This window comes from Lagopus leucura, unplaced genomic scaffold (assembly GCF_019238085.1).
Source record: "Lagopus leucura isolate 7727_CA_CO unplaced genomic scaffold, USGS_WTPT01 Super-Scaffold_797, whole genome shotgun sequence".
Taxonomy (NCBI): Eukaryota; Metazoa; Chordata; class Aves; order Galliformes; family Phasianidae; genus Lagopus; species Lagopus leucura.
The window spans coordinates 4,962,475-4,981,387 of record NW_024962259.1 but is presented as its reverse complement, the minus strand read 5'-3'; the positions used below and the strand labels follow the sequence as shown (position 1 = coordinate 4,981,387).

Here is an 18,913-nt window from a genome sequence, read left to right as displayed (position 1 = left end):
CAGCACAGCAGCAAGCTACTGTGTTAGGCAAGGAGAGCAAATCACACCTATGTGTAACACACAGCTTGCCCCTAGCCAGACAAGGAAAGTGCCAGAAACACACCCTTTCCCACTGTCAATCAATGTCCCAGACCTGTTAAACTAGGCAAACCTACAGAAAAACTGCTAATTATGCTTCTGACTTTAGGAAAGAGACCTCCTTAGCTATGACAGCAGATGAACTTACAATTAGCAGCAACATAAAAAGAAGAGTGGGCTTGATTTGAGAGTCACTATTTTGTATTTAACACTCTGGTAGAATGTTTTATCATGAAATATTAACTGCAACTAGAAGCATGCTGTTTTAACTTGCTTATGCAAGAGATATAGTATACATGCTCCAGCCCACAACAACTTGCTCAACTGGCTAAGGAGCATAGTAGTTCATAGAACAAAACAGTAACTCACTTGGAGAAAACGTCATCCTGGCAAGATGATGTGTTCATTACAAGTCAGCATCCATTGCTTGTATCAGGAATTCATGCCTGACCAAAGAACTTCTGAGCGTCACAGTATGAGAGGAGATGAGAAGAAAAGTAGTTTTGAGCAATGGCTGGGAAGGAACAGCTAAGAGAAATACATGCACTGTAGCACAGGTTGACAAGGCTCTTGTCAATAAGGAGAATCTTCCTTTTATATAATAAATACTTCTTCTACTTCTTCTGATTTTGGTAAAAACAAAAAGATTGCACAGTTGGTATAATCTTATCTTCCAGATGCACATTTACATATTAGCAGACCAGTTTCTCTCCCACACACCTTTCTTGTCTTACATAAAGTTGCAGTTCCATTTGATCTGCGGTTATCTGCCAGCCAGCATTTACAGTCATACAGTAGCCATTGTGGCTACCAGTAGCTGGAGAGGAATTCTCCAGTAGCCTCTGAAGCCATGCCAGGTCTGCATGTTCTTATTTTTCCAGGAAAACAATTCTTTAGGCTTTCAAAATTAGCCTCTTAACCAGAAACTATATGCAACATTATCTTTTAAGAAGTATCGAGGTCAGTCTGTTTATAGGCAACAATAGCCCAAAGCTGAGTCAGTCCCAGTTTTGCTCACACTGAGTACATAGACACCTGACAGCAAAGCTCAAAGCATGCTGCACATTGAGCTCGTTCAGCTCTGTTAGTATGCTTGGCTAAACGCGGTGAGGTACTGATCTCCACAGATCAAGCCACAAAACAAATACTCTCCCCTATTCACACAGAAAAGCAAAAAGAGATGCTAGAGTTAGTGTTAATACAAATTGCAAGATGATCCTGATGCCAATAACAATCTGAGAGTTAACAATGAAACCAGACTTCATTCCGGCTTCTTTGCTTAGCTCAGTTCACTTCAGACACTGAGATTTATTGCAAGTATACATAGCAGGTCCCATGGCAGACCCATACTCAACAATGAAAATGTCCTAGGAAAAGCAGTAACTGTTACTCGCTGCTGTGTGTTAACATACTCAGAGCTCTACATTTTGCTTTGTCTTCATTGCTTCAGCATGTGGCCATGTGTCTTGCTGCCCATGCACAGCTTGCTGAAACACTCTGAATTTTCTCAGCCAACTAGGCTGAGAGAATCACTTTTTGTAGAAGTCTTTTGCAATTTTTGCTCTCATTCTATTATGACAGTGAAAGATTCACCCACAAGAATAAGACTGACGCTCTAAATTCCAATCACACAAGCTAATCCAGTCTTACAAGACGAGGAGCCCAGGTCAGAAGTTTTTCATATACAGTATTAAAGGTGGATATGGTCCCAAGTTAAGCCATACTTGTAATAAGTACTTTGTTCAGGTAAGAGAGAGTTGCAAATTACTGTCTGTTAACCTCCTCGATGGCCTTTACTCAATTTGAACCAGTCCAACATCTTTCTCTAAAAGGAATCAAACACCTCAAGTACTGTTGAATCTTGCCATGCCTTAGGTTTCCTGCTTTTTTTTTCCTTTCCTCCTCCACCACTCTTTCCTGCTTACAAATCCTTAAAGAGAGAACTCCTACCTACACATTTGATAATACTTCATAAGCCCAGCTAAAATAAGAGTCCTTATCAAAAAGCTCTGTTTGAACTACAAGCAAACAGTAACCACCAGAGCCTTGTCTCATCTTGGCCGCCTCCTTGCCCTCAGAAATGTTAAAAACAGTAATAAAACAAAGGCTGGATCAATTTCACAGGAAAAAGCTGTTCCTTAGTACCAGTTGTACTGGAATTAACAAAGTCAGCATTATTTAAATATTAGCATTAAATTTATTGATTCCAGAAAGCCATTAGACTTATCAGACATCAATTTCTATGAAATTAAAAGTTTTAGATTGAAATCAATGATACAATCCCTATTATTTAATTGGGCTGTCACTGTGAAGTTAATCTCTATAACCTCGCTTGGCTATGACACACTATCAAGACATAGAATCATAGAATCACGTGATTGGAAACAACCTACAAGATCATCTAGTCCAACCGTCTCCTCATCACCATTGTCACCACCAGCACTAAACCACATCACGCAGCTCCTCATCCAGACGCCTCTTGAACACTGCCAGGGACGGCGACTCCACCACCTCTCTGGGCAGCCATTCCAGTGCCTGACCACTCTGAGAGAAAAAGTTCTTCCTTATGTCTAATCTAAACCTCCTCTAATACAACTTGCGGCCATTACCCCGTGTCCTGCTCGTTACCTGGGAGAAGAGGCCAAATCCCTCTTCACCACAACCTCCCTTCAGGAGGTTGTAGAGTGCATATATTGAAATATAAAACACAAGCCAAGCAGAATAGATAAAGCAAGTGAAAGAGCAGTTGCAGTTGGTAGAAAGCTTAGAAGCACAAGATACGCTCTCCTCTCCCCAGAATCAGGCTTCTCCAAGATGCTTTGACAGCATTATTTCTACATCTGAGACCCATACATAAACCTCCCTCGCACAACATAAGTGCTGATAACTGCTAGCACCCCAGCATTTGCAGCTTTATAGAAACAGGGGAGTAACCAGATGCAACTTGCATACAGTCGTCAGGCAGCAGAGAGGTAAACTGAAAGATCCTCCTGCAAAAAGGATTTATTTTTGTGAACCTAGAGTTAAGTGAACAACTGAACAGACTGTGCAAGTAGCTATCCTCCCAAAACAGAGAGAACATTAGTAAGAATTGGATGGATTCTCCAATAACCCTTCTAAAATAACTGAGAAACAAACATACAAATCAGAGAAGTTCGTGTACTCTCACAGCTTTGTATTCAGTTACCAGAGAACTCCCATTTGCAATCAATTTACTAACTGTGCATATCTCCTGTGTCATTATGGTTCCTATTGTGTTCTCCTTGTCATGGGAGCATGAAACTGCTGTAGAAGAACAAAGTCTTTGCACTGGACAACATCATTGCACATCATGCAAAACTCTTCTGTCTGCTACTAATAGGCATGATTCAGATGGCTTGTAGTTTTGAAACAGCACCTTACATGCCAAACATAGTGGGTCAGTAGAGCAAGCCACAAAAGTTCTTTGTAAAGCAACACAGAACATCTAGCAAGAAGAAACTTTCTGATGATCAATTGTTTTTTCCACAGAATTTCTGCACAGAAATAAAACTTCCAGTTACTGCCAGCTCCCCCTTCAATAAACCACTTTAAATGAAGATCAAGTTCCTAGCAGCATCACGCACTCTTACTGGCGTGTACTAACCACACTACTTCCATGTGTTTAAATCCTCTAACATCTCTCAAGCCAAAACATTCTTGAGGAAAAATACCCACCGCAGTCCCATACATAGTTTAACATACTAATTACAATATTGTACCAGAAGATACAAGTTTCTCTGAACAGATTTAACTCCTCCAATAGTTTTCTTCAGCAAGGAGTTGGAGCAGATGCAATCTGTACAAAACCAAGTAAAAAATGATGTTCTTGAGCACCGTCCTACAAAAATGTTTGAGAATTCTTTTCCCGTTTCCTTACCACAAACTGAATGGAGCATGTCAAGCTATACAGATTGCCTTTGCCCCCTCCATCAGCCTGGCTGCCTTTACAAGCGATGTGCCAGCATGCACAGGAAAAGCCTTGGGATGCAGCACAGCTTTGCATTCTGCTTGCCAGAAGTCCCAGCTTCCCAAACCAAAGGTAAAAGCAGTAGTCAGCCTGCTTTGAGCATAGATTCACCTGGGACTTGGTACAGCAAGATATTCCAGTTGACTGAAGCACCCTCAGAGGAATACAAAATGCAGCTTTCCTATCAAGTAAAACATCACAATGGACAATTTTCATTATCCTAGACAAGATCTCATTGTTATCCTCATCTAAGCATAAAGCTCTGTGTCCCAGCAGAAATACAGACCCTTGAGCCCACTTCAACTGTTCTGCTCCACTAACACCACTATGCATAAACACACAAAACTTTCCCCAAAGCCAAGGCTAAGCCTCTCCTCCAAGAGACAAGATGTCAGCACCCACTTTGTTCCACTGCCACAACTGCAGGTAACCTGAGACAAAGCCAAACAACTCATCTCATCTCACTACCTCGTCTCACCTGCTCCAGGCTGGTTAGAAGCAGCACAACCCCTCACCCAGCAAGCTCTTTAGGGAAGAAAATACAAAGTAATACAATCTATATAATATTGAAAAGGTAGTAATTGAACACCCCAAAGCATGCATGACAATTCTAATTTGTTGCTTAACCTCAGAGGAGCTGCAGCATTAAGAGTACCACAAAAGAGGGCTGCAGCCACATTCCTTCTCGCTGCAGGCTGAGGTTCAGGTCGCAGCAGCAGCACGGAACCAACGAGGAGCACTGTAAGGGGTCATAGCTTTTGTAGGGGACAGCTTTCCCAGCGTGGCCAGGCATCAGCAACTGCTTGGCCCACAACCCACTCGCGGTAAGGGCTAGGACAGGAAGTTTAGAGTAAGCTGCCACAGCAACTACCTCAAGAAAGTCCCAGAACGTAAAGCTCCCAGTCCCTCTGGTAGCATTTCCCAGCTGCACGCTCAGTCCAGAGTAAACATAATAAATCAAACTCGACAAGCAAGAAAAAAAAAAAAGCTACAAGCCCAACAGCCCACTAGTGTCTGAACTTTCACGGGCAAGCTGAGCCCATGTCCTGCGCAAAGGGGACTCCCAGCGCAGGGGACGCGTACGCCGAGAGCACCTGCCGGTCCCGCCGGAAAGGTTCCGGAGCAAAGCCCGCAGGGCACCGCGGTGCCTGGGTGGGGCCGCGGTCACAGGCTCTGCTACCGGCCCAGCCCTCCGAGAGACCCCTCCCGCAACCGGACCCCACGCGGGAAGCCGAAGCCCGGCCCGGGTAGCCCATCCGCCGCGCTCACCTGCGGGGGGGGAAGGGTGAAAGGGGGACCCGGGCCGAGCCGAGCCGCCCTGGCCTCGCTTCGCTCCGCGCTCGCTCCCCCTCCTCTGCGCGGCGGCGGCCTCACTGGGCACCTCTGGGAGGGGTGCGGCGGGGCGGGACCTCGCGTGCAAACCGCGCTCCGGGGGCGGAGCTCCGCCTGTAAGTTACGCCCCTCCAGGGGGAGCTGTGCATGCAAATCGCCGGATCTGCGGCCTCTTCCCTCTTCCATCCGCCGCGAGCATGGCTGTCATAGAACATCTCCAGTAATATCACAGAATCACAAGGTTTTCCTTATGTTTAAATAACCAGTTCAGCTCTCAGCCTGCTTCGAGCCAATCGGAAAGCAGCTTCTGCAGACAGCAGACACTGCCCTATGGATGGTCCCTGCTCCTCCCTCCCTTCCCCGTTCACAAGCGGTACCCCCAGTGGGCTCAGATAGGTGCGGACATGTGTGGAGAGAGGAACAAGCCAGAGCCAGGAAAGCCTATTTCACACTGCCTCTGTCCCTCTTCTCTCTGCTCTGCTTATCAGCGAGCCCTGCACAGGGCAGCAACACAGGACAAAGCCAGGGGAAGACTCCAACCCATAATGAGCTGCAAAAGTGAAAGAAATGGGAAGACTTAACAGGAATTTGAAGCCTTAGTTGGATAGAGCAACAGAACTGCTGCTATCTTGTTACACAACTCTACTGCTGACAGTGTCTCCTATTACAAGGAGCTCGGCAACAAATGACTAGTTATGTGACAGTGTAATAGCAGTTGGAAGTCTGCAACCATGAAAAGTTAATTACCTTTGATAAGGGCCAACCGTCAGTATTTCAGCCCAGCTTCTAAAGGTGAAGGCTTTAAATTAAACTATTTGTTTCCATGATCACCTTGCAGCATCCTGTCAATCCACACCATGGGCCAAAATGAAGCAGTTGGTATCAGTCTGCATTGTAATCCCAACCAGGTAAAGACACTGTCAGATGTTGTTGTGGCGCTGCGCATGGTAGCCACAGTTTCTCAATCCTCCCTGCAGTGACTATTAAGTTGTAATTGTTTTGTGCTGAATCAGGCACTCTCTGCCCCAGTGAAACTCTAGGCTCTTGAAAATACATGGCTCTTGTAGAGTTCCTCAGTGCAATTCCATTTTGGCATAAGCAGATGGGACTGACTGAAATCAACATGAATGAGTTTGACCTAATTCCAGGACAAACAAGAGCCCTATGTCAGACTGGAACTCTCCTGTGCCTGTTCTTAGAAATTCTCTTCCCACTACCTTTTAATCTGCAAACTGGTCTGGGTGAATGCTGAAGGCACAGTCTGGAACTGCCAACTGCCCCAGCTTCTAAGGAGGACTACTAAAGCAAAGGCACAGCCTCCAGACAGAGAAGAGGAGGAGTTTGTGGAGGACAAGCTCTCAGACCCTTACCTTAGCAAAGTCCTGCTGAATTCCAGCATCTGGTAACACAAGTGTGTTAATGGCACAGGAACAAGCACAGTGCTTGCAGCAGATTGCTGCTACTCTGGGCTACAGTACTTACGACCGCACAGGAGGAAGATCATAAGGTGTTGTGTGCCAACAGGAACTGCATGGGGAAGCAGGCTCCTCCAGGCTCTGAGTCACACTGCCCTCCTAGGAACAAGGAAGTGGGATCCAAACACAGGCGTAGGAGTTACACAGCCTCAAGGTTACAGGACTATGAGCAGGCATTCACCCACTAGGAGCCCAGCAGTTTCCCCAAAGTATTTCTCTGTGTAACTCACATTTTGGGGTAAGTGAAGAAACAGACTAAGGAGCCTGCACTGTTGGAAAAGGTTCTTTATTGCTTAAACTTCTCCCCTCCTCCAAAAGGAACTAAAAAATTATTACATAAGATACACCTAAAACAGCTGCTATTACACTTGTAAAGAACCTAGATACTGAACACAGCTGGGCTCAGCACCCGCTAAGCAGACTTTCTGGCACCTGACACTGGTACTTTTGCATAGAGGCTAAAGCAAATATGGTACCTGGATATGATGGAGGAACGCTCACATAAGGCCTTGAAAGCAACAATGTCCTTGGTTTGGAGCACAACAGCCACAGGCCTGGAAGGCTCAGAAGGTATTTCTAACCTTCTTTCTCTACTCATGGATCTCTCACTTGATAAACACAGACAAGGATCCACAGCCAGAAAAGAGGACATCAGGTTAAAACAGGGGCTGCAGTGAAGCCATGCTAAGACTAACAGATCCAGCATGCCAATACTGGTGGTATAACTCTAATATGGCATAATGCTGTACAGACAAAATACATCTCAGTCCAACTGCAACAGGAGGAGGCTGGGCACCATCTGCAGTGTTCTGGGGCCTTCTGCAGTCTCTGAGTAATGAGATAGTGTGCAAGGTACTAAGTTTACAGCTCTCAAGTGCCTGAAAACTTTTATCAGAGTGGCTGAACTTTATGGCTGCTTCATTTTCAACTATTGGATAAGATTCTGATCTGTTGGAGCAACTGAATGACAGAGGCTCAGGACACCACCACCGATCTGATCAGCTTTTTCTGCCCTTGGCTGATGTCAGTGACTCCAATTGCTCAGCTGGCCTAGCATGGTGGTTCCTAAAACATAACAAGGGCTTTGCAGCAGTAGAGTGCTTTCTAATAGTCCACAGATCAGCCATGACACAGGAAAGGCAAACTAGTGGTCCAGAAGATGAGAAAGCTGGAGAACCAAAACCTTCAAGAACAAAGCAGTGTGTACTCTGGTCCAGAAATGCTCAGCTAAGCCATTGTTTTCAGTGCATTTTGGTGCCATGCATGAGCCAACTCCATTTGGGTGAAACCTCTAACAGCAAATACAGTGCTACCACCCAAAGTAACATCTGGTTACTACAGGCTCTATTTTGTGTAATATTTCATTAATCAAGAAAGCAAATCCTGAGTGAAGATCGTTCCTTCACCCCACACCATTTAAGTTAGTGTCTTCAGTAATTAGCATCAACTGGCAGCTTGAATTCCTTTAGCGAGTAGAAGGCAATTTCTCCATGGTCTGCCAGAGCAAAGACCACTGGGACGTCCCCACTCTGACAAGTGACCTGCTTCAAAGCCCGAAGGGATGGGACTTGCTCATCAAAGCTGTAGAGAGGAAAAACAGCCCATTGCTCTCACAGCAAGAATATATAAACAAATTTGTTCTGGTCAGAAAAAAAACAGCTCCTTCTGGTCTTCGGAGTTGTTAGTAAGCCTCTCCATCCCTTTCAAACAAAGCAGGAAGCTGCCAACCCTCAAAAAGGTGGTTGTAAGTCAGGAACTGGAAGCTGTCAAATCCTTTGCCAAAAACAAAAGCATCTGCACAATTCTCCACACTGTGCCTATGAGATGCAGCTCACAGGGCCGCTGGCAAGTTGCCAACCCAATGCAATCTTAACACCTTTGTGCTTGGAAGATCTTTAGGCTACTCAGATCAACACCTGACTAGCTTGTTTTTTTTTTTTCCTCCCTTCTTTTAATTCTACAGAGCTTGCTCATGAATGGAAGTGTTTACGCAGCAAGGATCATCCCACTTGCCAGTGACAGTCTTTCGTCAAACTGCACAACTGCGTTCCTTCCTGTCTACTACAGCTGCAAGGAGTGGAAAAGGGACAGTTTTAATATACCAAAATTAAGATACTAGATTGGGGACAGAACTCTGTACATACCTACAGAATTTAAATATTACATTCTGGATCCAGCAAGAAAGGGAAAGACCTATCTTCTGTTTGTACTGATTTTAAAGTTACACATGGCAAAGACTAAAATATTAAACTCATAGCCCTGGGCTAGCTCTGGGGAAGTGCACTGCTATAGAAAGCCTCAAGGATCAGCACTGGCTGAAGATTTAGCTACCTTAGAAAACTGAGCTAGCTCTATGCGAGTTTCACACACATTACTCATATAACTGTGGCCTGTGGCTTCTTATTCCTGACTCCAGTAACACTTACAAAAAGTAACAAACAGATGACCAGATACTGTGGGTTGGTTGAGTGCAAGAACTGCACCACAAAAAACAAGCAAAAAAAAAAAAACAAAACCAAAAAAAAAACCACACTTGAGTAGGATCATCCTCCTAAGGGATGAATTCTGATGAACTATAAAGCTCACAAAATCTTGGGTCATTCACAAATCATTAGGACTTACTGCAAACTTCAAATCACAGCATAAGACCCATGGATACCTTTGAACACACATCCTGACATACGGCTTCCCAGGGTTTGTCTTCTTAAATTTGGCCACAGCATCTGCTTGATACACGTTGAAGTCTATCTTGATACTCTCCAAGTCCTCTTGTAGCCTACAGAAGAAGGAAAACATGCACATACCTAAGGGTTTGAAGCACTGCAGGGTAAAGATGCTGCAGATAAAGAATGAATAAAAGCTCTAGAAGCCTAGCTAGTTTGAGCCCTTTGAAAGGCTTCTCTTCTCAAGGAACTGAACCCCGGGTTGTTGTAGTTACCTTCTAGATCTTCCACGTTCTGTAATCAGACCAGAGCAAGCTGCCACTTGCCTCTCATTGCAATTCCTTGCAAAAGGTACCATCAGCAGACACAAAGCAAAGAACTGCTTCATCCTACCAGAACAACACACTGCCAGTTCAGGCAGGAGCATAACCAGAAATCCCAGAGCCTAGGCTTTATGACCCTTGCAGCAGGGATGGCAGCACATTCCAGAGATAAGTTACAGGTAAAACCCAACCAAACCTCTTGAGGAGATCACCTGGCTGGGGTGCAGAAAGGGAAAAGTGAGAAAAAGAGAACAACCCCAACATTATAACCAGCCTGGAATGCCCCATCTCTGCTCCTGCAGCCCTATCCCTGACCCAGTGCTTCATAGAAATGCCAGCCACTCACTACAGGTGCAACAGAACCCCAGATAGCTCCTGAGCTGCTGCTGTGAGCATCTCACAGACCTCACAAGCAGGGACAGTCACAAGACAGCCCAGCCACAGACCCTACCAGCTACAGGCTGGCTGGGTACTAACCGGGAGGCTCCATCCAGTATGTGGGAGGGCTGCAGCACACTGATCTGCTGGCGGACTGCAGCTGGAGGGAGGAAGAACAGGAAAGAATCAGACCAGCTACTTCTGTCCCAGCGCAATCTAAGCACTCCACCACTCCCACCCACAAAAGTCTTCCTCCTCCAGTAATGGCTGGCAGCACTGTCACCAGAATCACCAGGGAATACTTCAGAAGACTTCCTCACCTCCTCCCAGCATGCAGCCCTGAACATCCTGCAAGTGCTTTGCAACTTGCTGGCCCTGATTGCTTAATAGTCCAGCATGAAGAACTGAAATACAGCAAGATAAGGAGAATGGATTGGAAGACCTCCCAAGGCCCTGTCATCCTGACATTTGAGTGGGCAACAGAAAATTACAGAAAGAGACAGAAATGCGAGATGATGAGCTTTCTTCTCTCTCCCCTATCCGTGCTCAGCTCATCTGTGCCTGCTTTGCCTAGGCCTTCAGAACAAGACTTTTCTTCTCAAAGCCCTACTCCCCTAAACTGATACTTAGTGTCTCCAGGTCACCCTTTTGCTGCTGCATAAACAAGCCTTCCACAGAGCACTGGCAGGCTGAGAGTATCTGTGTCCTTGGTAACCTCCCATAGTCCCTACCAAAAGAGGTAGCTTCCTCTGGCTGCAGAAGTGGTGTGACAGCTTGGCCCCACAGATGCGGTGGTCGTCTCCAAACTCTCTGCTGGCTCCTCCGTCTCAAAAGAGCTTTGTATTCCTGCCAATTGATGCAGCATCTCACCTCCCTGTCAGAATTGATACTGCTCTTGTACTTGCTTTCCTTTTCCTGCTGCTCCCTTTCCTTCTGTAACAGCTTCTCCTGTTTTTGGTTGATGCGTCTGCACCAAGATGCTGCATCAACCTCCCTCCCTGGCACATTTTCTGGCAGAAGCTTGTTGTCAGGTGAGGGCAGATGTATGCATGGCTGATCTGGGGCCACATTTGGCAAGAAGATTGTAGTAAAATCCCAGTGTGGCGCATGGGTGCCAGTGCTGTTCGCCTTCTGGTCTCCAGTTCCCAAACTCCAGGAGGGGCCTGGGACATTCTTTTTTCCTGTATCAAGAGGAACTGAGTTTGATGTGAAAGATTGCTCCTCTCCATTGCCAGCATCCAATTCCTTCAGCTGCTCTGACAATGGTTTATCATCCAAGGGAACACAACTGAATTCTCCACGGTCATGTCCACCTTTTTCACAGGTCCCTTCGGCTTTTGGAAGGTCCTCAGATACCTTTTGTTTCTTCTCACACAATCTGAAGACAGAAACAGCAGCATAAAAACCATCAAGGGTTAGTAGTGATATATTATTCCCTTTAAAACCTGCTTTCTCCATTGTAATAGCAAGAACACACTCTGCTGCACCGGAAGGAAAGATGGCAAGGGTGTCAGGACCTTCCAGACAGGTCTGCAAACCCCTGGCTACAACCTCATGTCTGGAAGGAAGGTGTTCGCTTAACAGAAGAAAAAACCCACAATCAAACAGGCCAAAACCAAACAGAGAATGCCAGAAGTAGAATAAACACCTCAGCAGCCCTGCATGAGATTTGACTTCCACATTCAAGAGAATCTTTGTACACACACTCTCAACCCACCTTGCAGCCTCCACACTACCTGTATGCTGAGCCATGCACTTCCATCCAAACACTATGGACATCAGCTGAACTGAGCAGACCTCAGATACCAGCACTACTAGGCACAAACATTTCTGTCAGTATCTCTTACTGGTTGGTACCTGGCACCAGTCCCTGGCTTACAGAAAACATGGACAGTTCTGAAACAAGCAGTTTTATCTCCCAGTTCCAAAAACTTCACAGCTCTTTAGGCATCGATTTATTTAGTAACAGAAAGGAACCTGCAGATCAGTGTCTTCCTCCCTGTTTTTTTTTTAAAAAGATGATGCCACCTACTGGGATTTTTCATAATTATAATAGCAAAATTAGTCACTACGTTAGCTTCTGCTTGCATTTTTGACAACTTCTAGAGCTGATATACAAGGATCACGACTCAACTACACTCTTTGCTGTGCAATCACAACATGCAAACTCCATCAAGGAGGCAAAAATGTGCAAAACAGACACTGTTGTCTCTGGTCCCTCAAAAAAAAAAAAAAAAAAAAAAAGAGAAAACATCTGCCATATTTCTTCTGCACTGATCTCTCTTCCCTTCCATTCTGACATCACTCCGTTTGGGAAGCTTAGCAGCATCATATTAGCCCTGGATGACATACAGACGTGACAGAAGAAAACACTGCAAAGGGTTCACAAATAGCACTGCAGTACTTATGAATGTCACCACACAAAGCCAGCAGGGCCTGGGAGAGCATGGAAGGCAGCTTTGGGCCACATCCTTACCCAGGGCTAGAACTCCTCCTCCTTTTGTGTTGGCGTTTCCCACACCTCTTGCAATGACTTTCCAGGTTTAGTTGCCTCTCGCAGGGAGACAAGACAGTGCTGAAAGGAGACACAAACAGAGACTGAGAGCATGGCAGGGTAGAGAAAATACTCTTTTGCTCAATACAAAGAAAACAGCAGCAAAAAACTTTTCTTTCAGGAAGAAGAAATCTACAAGAATGACTAAAGTCATCATAAATTCACATCACATTTTATATTAGCAGTAACCTTCTCACGAGGAAAGAGGAAGAAAGGATAGGGTGTCACTTTAATCCTCCCAAGACACAGAACACAGGGTTAAAGTCCTCTTCTCGTTTGTTCCATGAGAGCTGCAGAGTAGGCACAGGGCTGCTCAAGGTCTTTAGAGAGGAAAAAGCAACATGGAAAGAGCTGATTACCTGGGGTTGAATCTCAGTACAATATAGCCCAGCTGCTTCAAGTGGCTGAACACCTTGGAGTGAAGGAAAACAAGAAAGTTAAGTGTCCGCCCCATCACCAAAGAACTTTCCTCACTTCTGCTGCAACTACGTAAACACTGTACTGCACAGGCAGAGGAAAAAAAAACTCTAAGGTTAGGAGCTAAAGCAAAGATAGGGAAACAGGAAGTGATTATCTGGAAAAAGATGAGTGGGGGTGGCGGTAGGGGAGGAAAACTCAGAACGACTCCCCTTTCTGTCTACTTTGTCCCTGGGAAAGGTCACATGGCAAAGGCTGGGCTCAGCTCCCTGCTTCCATCCTCTGCTGGAGCTCCCAACACACCTGGTAATGTAGCAGGTTCATTGCCCCCTGGGACAGCAGAATTTCATAGGCTTCCTGAACTGACATGGGCGCATCTTTGTTAAAGAGCTGAAGAGAGCCCTGTGGGGATAAAGACTCATGTTTAGAGGATCACAGAGAACAAATCTATGCAAGGTCATAACAGCATCTTGTCACTGGGTCCTGATAGCTGGACCTAGCACCCTCCTTGCCTTCCCAAGCCCTTCCTGGATTACTACCTACAGTCCCTCCTCAACACTATGGTTTTAGCAGCAAGGTAAGAAGTTCTTATCCAAAGCTGTCAGCCCCTGTCCCAGCACTATTCCTTAATATCACTGCATCTGCTCAACTGTTGAAATATAATTGTTTTAGGAGATAACTTCCTTTAATTTTGAGTATCTCAGTGATTCAGGACACAGCACAACCACAAGACATTTAGTACTAGCAACATGAAGAACGCTGAGAAAGGGGAATTGAAGGCATCCTGAGATACTACCAGTTGGTGGCTCCTTAAACATCTACTGCAGCCTCAGTCCAGAGGTAAATATCCCTAGGCAGTAACAATTAACCTCCAGAGGCTATGCCTCTTTTTCCAAAAACAAGCAAACAAAAAACATGTAACTGGTCTTCTCTGCTTCTGGGATGGATTCTTAGCAATTGATTAATTTTTATCTATATACACATGTTTTTTTTAAGGTCTATTGTCAAATTGCAAAAGCCAAAAAAACACCCAGCTACTGCAATAAAGACTTAATATCATTAGATGCCCATAATCTGATCAAGGGCAGCAGAGCTTCCCTTTAGATTGGTCCATCTAAGTCACTGGTAACAGCTATCTATGAAGAGAAAACCCAGAGTTAGTACTACTTTACTAACAGTAACACAGATAATCCAGACACTTTCCCAGTCTCTACCATCATATCTGATGTATGAGTGGGATAAAGATAATACCAGCTTGATAAACTGGCTACTGATCCAACTGACACATCCTATCAGTAGCACCAAGACTGCTTTAGAATGCAACAGATGAACTCACTGCCTGGAAACCAACACTGCCATCAGCAAACAGGCTAAGAGACAACACTTGGAGAACCAGACATTTATCAACTGCTCAATTTGCAGTAACAACCAACACACATTAACTGACTTTCGACTTGAGTCAAAAGGGGGAATAAACGTCCAGCTACTACAGCTCCTTCAGTCATTCCTGAATAGCCCAATGCTTCCATCCACACGTAGGTAGCCTACTTACACACTCCAGCAAGTACAGAGCCTCCTCAGGCAGCAGACACTGTTTGCCACGTTCTGAGAACCCCATAGTGTGCCAGAACTTCCCCTGCAACAGAAGCACAAACCTACGATGGACTTTGGCTGTTCACTGCTGACAACTATGCTCACTCTCATTTCAAGAAGCAAAAGAAGGAGTTGCCAGCAGGAGATGATGGTACTGACTACACTCTGCAGCAGACTCACCGCAGGGGACTCCAGCTCCACAATGCCGTGTTCTGGCTTCCACACGGCTTTCACCAGATTCTCCCTGAGAAGGTTAAAAATTAGGTTTTTTTATTACCAGCTTGTTTTATAATCAGCCATGATCAACTCCTGTTCTAGCAATTTAACAAGGTCAAACAACAGCAAGCTTTCAGGTAGCACTGTTACAGTGTAAAGCTTGAGAAAGCTGCCATTCTTTGCGTCTAGCAATAGCAGGTGACAATTTTATCATTGCCCACTAGTTAAGAGCATCTCCAGGCAACACCCAAATGTCAGTCCATACTGCAGCATACTGCTGGAAACACAGCTATATGCTTAGTAGCTCAATTTCCCTGTGTCAGGGGCTGTTATATGAAAGGAACCTTAACCTTTCCAACCTCCTTTCCATCCTGAAAGCCTCCATTGCTGCTCCAGGCACGTGTTTATGGATGTGCAGTGGAAGACAACGACCTACTCAGCCTTGCCTGAAAGCCATCACTCTGAAAGCCTGTGCATCCTTGTGCAAAGGTTTCCTACCACTTAACAATAACAGAATAATAACTGTTACTACATGACTGCAGAATAAGTGCCAGGTAGCTGCAGAGAGCTCCCAAGAAACTATGAGTTCCAGAGTACAGCAGAAGCCACCAGAACTGATGCATAAGGAGCTCAAAGAACTGCCTGAAATGCAGGCCCATCCAATAGCAGCAAGGGGCTGCGAGGGCCCATCCAAACCGGCTATGCCACCCACTGCCGCTTGGACCCAAGCTCGAGGCCCAGAGACTTACGGCCGTTCCACGCGCTCCTCAGCCAGCTGCTGCCGCTGCTCCTCCAGGCACAATCGCAGACGTTCGGCCTGCTCGTCGGAGCCGTCGGGCGCGAACTCTTTCTGGCCGCAGGAGCGCCGAGGGGCCCTATTGCGCCTGCGGTGAAGGAGAAGAGCAACAGTTAGAGAGCAGCAGCACCAACCCAAATACAACCACCACCACTAAACCATCAACTTTATCCTCTCCTCCACCACCGGAGTTGCACCTTTAAGACCTTTCCCGCCCTCGCCGCTCCCTACCTCAGGCGGCGCGAGCAGCCCGGCTCCATCGGTGCACACCGCGGAACGCCCCTTCCGCCCGCCGCGGGGCCGTAGCGTCGGCGGAGCACTATGAGAGCTTAGCACGCCCTCTAGCGGCTCGGAGGGCCGTCAGAGTCGGGAACAGACGCAGTGCGGGCTCTGAAGCCGTTCGGCAGTGTGCGTGGAACTGTACACTAAATTAGCAGAAAAACAGTTGGAAAAGCTGACAAGTCAAGTTAAGGAAAAGAAATCGTTATCTAATAACCTCGAAAAAGTAGTTAAATTTCATACCAATTAAAAGAAACTTAGATAGTGAGAAAAAAAGATAAAAAGCACCTTCTTCCTCCACCTCATTATCTTAGGCATCACAGGTGCTGTGGGACCACCAAGAACCTTCTAGAACTGCCTGCAATCCTCCCGAACTGGTTGAAAACCTCTGGAATGCTCTGGAACCTTGGCCAGAACTCTTCTGGAACAGCCTGGAACCCTCTGGAACCAACCATTTCTGTACATGCCCAGAAACTTCTAGAACCTTCCAGAATGACCTAGGATCATCTATGTCTGGCAGGAGCAGTCCTGAGGAGAGCCCAGTGCTATCTTCTCAGCCCACAATGGTTTTGTTGGAGCTGTGCATCCTCTCAGGGTTTCTGAAAAATATGTGAGTGATGGTACCTGCAAAAGATGCTGTTCTGAGCAGAACTGCAGGTCTCAAAGCACGTCTAGTGTGGAGCATCCAGGCCGTGGAGTTGGTAGCATGGGAGTGTTGTGGCTGGGCTCAGAACAAAGGTGCTGATGACTGCAGCCCTGATGCAGCCTTCAAATCGCAATGAAGCCCCAGGATTTCACTGCTGTCTGTGTGGCTGATAGGGATTTTAATTCTCTGGATTTGCAGTTACTGGACAGGATCAGGTGTGAAATTTGACCTGGAGAGGCCAGCAGCAGCATGATGGGCAGCCTCCTCACACGTTATTTTCCAAGGGCTTGTGACAATCCACAGCTGGGCTGCTAGCACTGAGGCAGGCACCCAGCCCCATTCCTTAGCGCAGTACTTGGGCTCACCACTCATTCTGAGGAAAAATTCAGTCAATGTGGGGAAAAACAGTGAAACAATGGCCAAGCTGCTGTAATTACAGCTCCTCCTGCCCAGCAGCTGGGGAAGGCAATTTCTCTCTGTAGCAGGTATCACTATTTCTTCTGGTTGTGCCTCCAGCAGAGGCTGGTGAGATGCCATTGTGCAGGGCAGCACTGAGTGCGTTGTGGCCCAGTTACAGTGGAAAACAGGAAACCTTAGCACATTGCAAGCCCATCTGGCTGATGACAAAGCTGGATTTTCTGCTGAGGAGGTATGAGCTGATCTGATGGGAAAACGCACCAAAAGCTCAGACTTCACCTCAAGTTTCTCTCTTGTTGCTGTGAGATAGCTCATAAGACTTTGTTTACTGTCAAATAGGAAATATACAGCTTTTTTCCCCACCAACATCTCAGCTTCCTGCTGCAGTTTCCCAGTAATAGCCCCTTTGACAAAATGCCAGCATAGGCAAAAAAAAAATGCAAAAAACATCCTGCTCTATTTTCCAGTGAATTATTTTAATTTTTCTTCCTTCCTGATTACTGATTCCTCGCCTTCCTTGTGAACTGACCCTCAGTCCTTCAGGGGGGCCACACAGTGCTGGCTAGCTGCAACTGTCTCTCTGCAGCATGTGGAAGCACAGTGCAGGGAACAAGGATGTATCTCTTGTATATCTCAAGGGGCAGCAGGACATGCGGCAGATGCACCTTTTTCTCCCTACTTTACCAAAAAAAAAAAAAAGTTGTATTTTGGAGGATAGCCAGACTACCTGATTTTTGCATAACTCAAGAACACCACATACTTTTCCTTTCAAATTCCAGTCTGTCACCCCTTTGTTTAATTCAGTTTTTCCTTAAAACAGAAAGGAAATGGTCTGGAAAAGACTCTAATCCAGAATTTGCTTTTTGCACCCACTATGATTGCAAGACCCAGCAACATCAAGACTAATCTCAGTTTACATTTCTTTTCAATACTGGGATCTTAGCTATCATAGAGGAGTCCAGCTTTACACAGAGGCACCAATAACACCTTCTCCCTGATAAAGTTAATCTTTTCCCAGCTGAAACCACTTAATCAGCCCTAACAGGCTGAGTCTCATTAGCTGGAAGTGGGAACTGCACTTTCTTCTCACTTATAAATAGGTGAGCGGGGAACCTAGTTGTTTTTTTCTCTTGTGCTCAAGCAGGGATTTTTAATGTGAGCTTTCTTTGTGTTTGTCTTGAGACTATATCTGCAGTGTTCATAGTACAAGGTTTTTTGTTTCTTTAAGTTTAGGTAGCTTTTCTTCCTTATTCTGATTAGGTCCCAGCTGACTTTCTTATCAAGTAGCTATGTGTGGCAGCAAACCTAAAATGCTACTGTGGGGGAATTTCCTAGGCTCTCTGCAGTTATTCTTTGTGGCAGGGTTAGGGAAAGCAGACAGATGAAAGATGTTCTTATTTGAGCTAAAAGAGCAGTCGAAGAGCTGCTCAGAAAGCTGAGTACTGGTAAAGCACCTTTGTAACTGAGTAGTCAGCTGAGGAATACAAGGATGGATAGGTGACTATGATCCTGGATGCTGCTAAAGAGGGAGAGCATGGGTGTGTGGTATCAGGGAGCAGAGCAGGATTTGACCTTCATTGTTAGAGCTCTGGAGGAGCTGCAAAGGAGGCTAACAGCAGATGTCAAAGCTCATTGCTTCTCCTCCATCAGAACCCTTGCCTTGAGGAAGCCACACTTCATTTTCTTGGAGAGACGTAATGCTGAATGTTCCAACCCAGTATCTCAAGAGTATATCTCTCTGACCAGGCTGTTCAGGCT

The 18,913-nt window shown here is 45.8% G+C and overlaps 2 protein-coding genes across 5 annotated transcripts in view; both read right to left on the bottom strand.

Moving 5' to 3' along the window:
* The window catches only part of LLGL2 (LLGL scribble cell polarity complex component 2), a 35,603-nt gene extending 28,682 nt beyond the window's left edge, over window positions 1-6,921 (bottom strand). The window contains exon 1 of one of the 2 annotated variants that reach the window (XM_042865105.1): window positions 6,769-6,921. The gene's annotated coding sequence lies outside the window, so the exon portion shown is untranslated. Of the gene's footprint in view, window positions 1-5,335; window positions 5,428-6,768 lie in introns of those variants that run through there. The other variant, XM_042865107.1, reaches the window with a different exon arrangement.
* Window positions 6,922-7,143: 222 nt separating this feature from the next.
* On the bottom strand, window positions 7,144-16,102 carry TSEN54 (tRNA splicing endonuclease subunit 54). Of its 3 annotated transcripts, XM_042865264.1 has the most exons (11): window positions 16,045-16,102; window positions 15,767-15,901; window positions 14,982-15,045; window positions 14,761-14,844; window positions 13,512-13,610; window positions 13,151-13,203; window positions 12,714-12,812; window positions 10,969-11,615; window positions 10,337-10,397; window positions 9,533-9,649; window positions 7,144-8,454 (listed from the first exon to the last, which is right to left on the bottom strand). In XM_042865264.1, the coding sequence occupies exons 1-11, from the start codon at window positions 16,071-16,073 to the stop codon at window positions 8,304-8,306; spliced, it is 1,539 nt and encodes a 512-aa protein (XP_042721198.1). In that variant the 5' UTR covers window positions 16,074-16,102; the 3' UTR covers window positions 7,144-8,303. The 3 variants fall into 3 exon arrangements, with proteins under 3 accessions (XP_042721198.1, XP_042721199.1, XP_042721200.1); XM_042865265.1 differs by lacking the exons at window positions 14,982-15,045; window positions 16,045-16,102 and having other exon boundaries at window positions 15,767-15,823; XM_042865266.1 differs by lacking the exons at window positions 7,144-8,454; window positions 10,337-10,397.
* Window positions 16,103-18,913: the final 2,811 nt, after the last annotated feature.